Here is a 4590-nt window from a genome sequence, read left to right on the forward strand (position 1 = left end):
ATGGAGGTACCGCCATGATGTGACCATGCACGTCGCACCAGAGGACGACGACGACTGATGTACTGGGATGGTAGTGGAGCGAGCACAGGTTATGGCTAGCACACGCACGGGTACATTCGCCTGGCTCGCAAAGTAAATTCGGATATCGACGCACATGTACATGTACAGACAGACGCAGATTACTTTCATACTGACTGAAAGTGGGCTTACATTTACGCTGATACCTGAGAAAGAGAAAGAGATATTCATCATGTCTGAAGGAGGGCAGCAAGTGGACTTAATGCAGCTTCAACTTCCTCAGTTGAATGTTTTGAAGGAACAATTAGACCAGGTTTGTGTATGAAATGTGCCATATTTTCGAACGTGAAGACAAGACACAAACTACGGTACTAGGGTTGGTCTTCAAGGCGTAGGGCTTTTGAGTATAGTCCCACCTACTGGATTATGTGTCATGTTTGTTCAAGATGTAAGGGAAGCGTATCACTTGCACTAACACGTTAGAGATTCTAACTGTTACATTTAATGCGATTTTTGACTGTATATTATTAAACTTGTGTAGCAAGTTTTAACATTGATTGAATCAGTGCACTGTGTAGCAGAGCACCTCACCCATTGAGAAACCTTGTGTCAGTTGTGAGGTAAAAAAGTAAGTTTTATGGGTATCGCTAGTGAAATTAGACAAACTAACTGTTTAGAGTCTAGTTTCTAGACACTAATTTAATTTATCTGCTGAAGCGCCGTGCGTGGTCGCCTCCTTGCCCGAGACAAGTGTGGGATTACAATTGCAAGCTGATCTGACCATCTATAAAAGAAAAATGGAGTAAATTTGTACGTTTACCAAGACATACCAGTAAAACGGACATGAGCCTTGAGGAGAGTACTGTCGTGCTGCATTGAGTATTAAATAGTGTAAACTAGGCCTACCATACTTTATGAACATGCAGAAACCCACAAAAGGTTCAGGTTCCATTTGCCAGAACTCACTTGTTTCAATCCATGTTCTACCCAGATGCTATTCAGCTGTGGAACTCCCTACCACCTTCCACCATTAGCTGCACCTCCTTGGAGATCTTCAAGAAGGAGGTGCAACTTGTAATGCTCCGATGAGCTTTCGTCTTGTTTTTAGCTGCACATAGAAAATTGTAGAGGATTTTTACCTGCTCACTGTTCACCCAGCACTTGACAAGCACAAGGTACGATAATACGCCAGAGGCGGACTGTACCAGACTGGAAGAAGAAGAAGAAGAAGTGTAGGACAGTAACTTTCTACATGTAGTGCAATAAAGAGCATTCACATACTGTACATAAATCTATGTAGTAAATTGTAGAATGCTGGTAGACTGAAGAAGTAATAACAAGACCTTGTTCGTTCTCTTCATGGTCAATGATTTCATCCTTAATTTTTGTTGATAGCAAATTCATGACTGCTTCGATTGAAATATTCCTCATACATGCAGGCCTTCATTCAATTTATTTTGTTTCTCGGCCTGAAGGAGGTTCCATTTGCCAGAACTCACTTGTTTCAATCCACGTTCTATCCAGATGCTATTCGTCTGTGGAACTCCCTACCACCTTCCACCATTAGCTGCACCTCCTTGGAGATCTTCAAGAAGGAGGTGCAACTTGTAAAGCTATGATGAGCTCTCATATTGTTTTTTAGCTGCACATAGAAATTTTTGTAGAGGATTTTTTACCTGCACACTGTACACCCAGCACTTGACGAGCACAAGGTACATTGTACGATAATACGCCAGAGGCAGACTGTACCAGACTGGAAGAAGAGGAAGCAGAAGAGGTATTAATAACTAAGATTGATTGTCACTTGCTTGGATGCTTGCAGGAGGTGGAGATGATGCAGAGCTCTCTGCAGCAACTCAAGATTGCACAGTCCAGGTTCGTGGAGTCCTCGGAGAGCATCGGCAAACTTAATAGTGACAATGACGGTAAGAAATCTGGAAGGGAGCATTTTCAATCATCAAACTTCAAGGTTGAAATGAAGGTTAGAAATGAAGGTTGTAAGTGTCGTTAACAAGCGAAGATTGAGTTATTTCAATCAGCAAACTTGAGAGTGAGAATGAGGGTAAAGTGCCAATGTGCTGGAAGTTTCTTCAATTAGTTGTCTATATATTCTGTTGAAAACATGTACTCTGATCTTGCAGGCATAATACAGTAGTTATGTTCAAGCTTGATTTGAGTTCCATGGGGAGCGTTTTAGATAAAAAATGTAAGGAAAGTAGTGATATTTTGAGGAGTTGACCTTGACCTTTGACCCCCCTGACCTTTGAACCATGACTCCCAACTTCCCTAGATAATCACTGCCCATTGGAACAAGCATAAGTTCCATGAAGATACCTTGAACCATTTGCGAGATATGGAGAAAAACATGAATTTTCAACCTTTTTTTTCACAAAATAACCTGTGACCTTTGACCTTTGACCCTGTGACCCTAAAATCTAAACAAAGTATTATCCCCACAGGATATACCCTCATACCAAGTTTGATGTAAAACCACCACACGGTTCTTGAGATATCGACAAAAACAAAACGGGATGGACGTACGGACGGACGGACGGACGACCCGAAAACATAATGCCTCCGGCCACTTCGTTGGCGGAGGCATAAAAACTTCTAGACTGTTGCATCTTTAAATGTTACGATGGAAGTAAATGTCCCTAGTAGCAATGCACATCTGAAAACATTTGCCCTCATCAGACTAGAACTATAAGATGATTAAAGTTAGAAGCTCCCCTTTAGAAGCTCCCCTTTTGTGTACTGACTAAAGCTTAAAAAATGATATTACCGATGATATGCTGAAAAAAAAAAAAAGAAATCATTTTAAAATTGCTATAGTGTACAAGTATGTTACCTGTTTGGGTTATGTGGTGCAATGTGTGTACAATGTAATTTAACCTACTGTATAGTCGTAAATTCACTGTAACCTCACACTAAGATTTTGTGGCATTCTCATATAAATTTGTCTCATGAACAGAACTTATTCTTCATGTCCCTTATAATTTTTTTTTTCTCTTTCTTAAATTCTACCTTTTTCAAAATCTGCAGGAAAAGAAATGCTGGTTCCACTCACATCATCAGTATCCTTTGCCACTAGACTGTGTAATGTTCTTGCATATATTTTATTTAGCCATAACATGGATGTTTGTCACTTCATTTTGGGATGCAGTGGCCAGACATAGCTTCCCTTATGTTTATCTGTTTGTTAGTCCACAGTTGAGTTTGAAATTAAAGATAGTGGTGACAATAGATGATAGGCACGTATGCTCCTCAACTTTCAACAAATTCTGTTCAGTCATGTCACATCAGCCATAAAGCAGGGCTCCACACTAACTTTTTTGTGTGGTGGCCCGATGGGGCCACCAAAATCCTCAATTTCAAATTTTTGGTGGCCCGAGAGAAAAATTTGGTGGCCCCGAAAAAAAACAAAAAACATTAAAAGTTCTGTTTGTTAATGAGTCAAATATCTAAGTTTTTTCATAGTAAGAATTGGAAGTTGAACATATCTAGAACCTACTCATAAATAAACCTCAACAAACTCGCAACACTCGCTCTCTGGCACTCATTCAGTCCTTTTCATCCATCCTTTAAACAAATTTAACTGCTAATTTCCGGCGAAAAAAGTTACGAATTAATTGACACACATTTCCAAAGATTTTGGTGGCCCGAGGCGGGCCACCAAATTTGCCCTTTTTTAAAATTTGGTGGCCCCGGGCCACCGGGCCACTGTTAGTGTCGAGCCCTGCATAAAGTGAGCAGTTTGTTTTTCCTTTTTGTGTGTCTGTTTTTATTTTAAAGCGCTTGTTAGGACTGCAGTATGTATGAGAATATGCAAGAAAGAGGCATTGCAAATTCATACATGATTTTCATCCATACAAGTGTATGATCGATGGCCTACATAGCCTGCTTGGCCAGGAATAAGGAGAATAGGTTGAAAAAAAAAGGCTGCAGGCATTCTCTTGATGATTTCATCTGCAGTAAAAATAATTTTGTGGTGGAAGCCAAAATTTCCTTTACGTGTACAATGAGTGGGATGTACAGTAGCAATGATCAGACATCTCAAATGGTAAATCTTTTTAGAACATGAATCTGCTTCCATGTGGATGTGATTTGTCATTTCTGTACATTGTATGTTTGCAAATCAGTACCAGGTCATAAATTTTTGTCTTCTTAAGTATTTTATCTTCTCAATATCAGCACTTCATCATTAAGCAAACAATGCAGCAGTTACTCAGCATGTGGATTTTCCTTAGCACATGACTTTTGTTTTCAGCTCTATGTACCAGGAAAGTTACAAGATGTCAACAATGTGTTAATAGATATTGGAACTGGTTACTATGTTGAAAAGGTAAGTTACTGATTTCATCCTTGATTTCTTATTACCTGGTATATTGCATAAAAAACCCAACATTTTCTTCATATGCTATACAAGGATAGAGAATACAGTTTTATGCTAAGAATATGCCATCAATTACCCCCCCCCCCCCCGAAAAAAAAACCACCAACAACAACAACAAACAAACAAACAAACAAACAAACAAACAAACAAACAAAACTAAAGCAGTAACAGAAAAACCC

The 4590-nt window shown here is 39.4% G+C and overlaps 1 protein-coding gene across 1 annotated transcript; it reads left to right on the forward strand.

The window, feature by feature from the left end:
• Positions 1 to 207: 207 nt before the first annotated feature.
• On the forward strand, positions 208 to 4360 carry LOC139711736 (prefoldin subunit 5-like; the record flags this gene model as incomplete). Its single annotated transcript, XM_071623593.1, has 4 exons — positions 208 to 331; positions 1841 to 1943; positions 3061 to 3092; positions 4286 to 4360. Coding segments are annotated over exons 1-4 (291 nt in total), but the record flags the coding sequence as incomplete, so codon positions are not given.
• Positions 4361 to 4590: the final 230 nt, after the last annotated feature.

Source organism: Diadema antillarum, unplaced genomic scaffold, assembly GCF_040938485.1.
Source record: "Diadema antillarum isolate AM-2024a unplaced genomic scaffold, OU_Dant_1.0 seq00001698_RagTag, whole genome shotgun sequence".
Classification (NCBI taxonomy): domain Eukaryota; kingdom Metazoa; phylum Echinodermata; class Echinoidea; order Diadematoida; family Diadematidae; genus Diadema; species Diadema antillarum.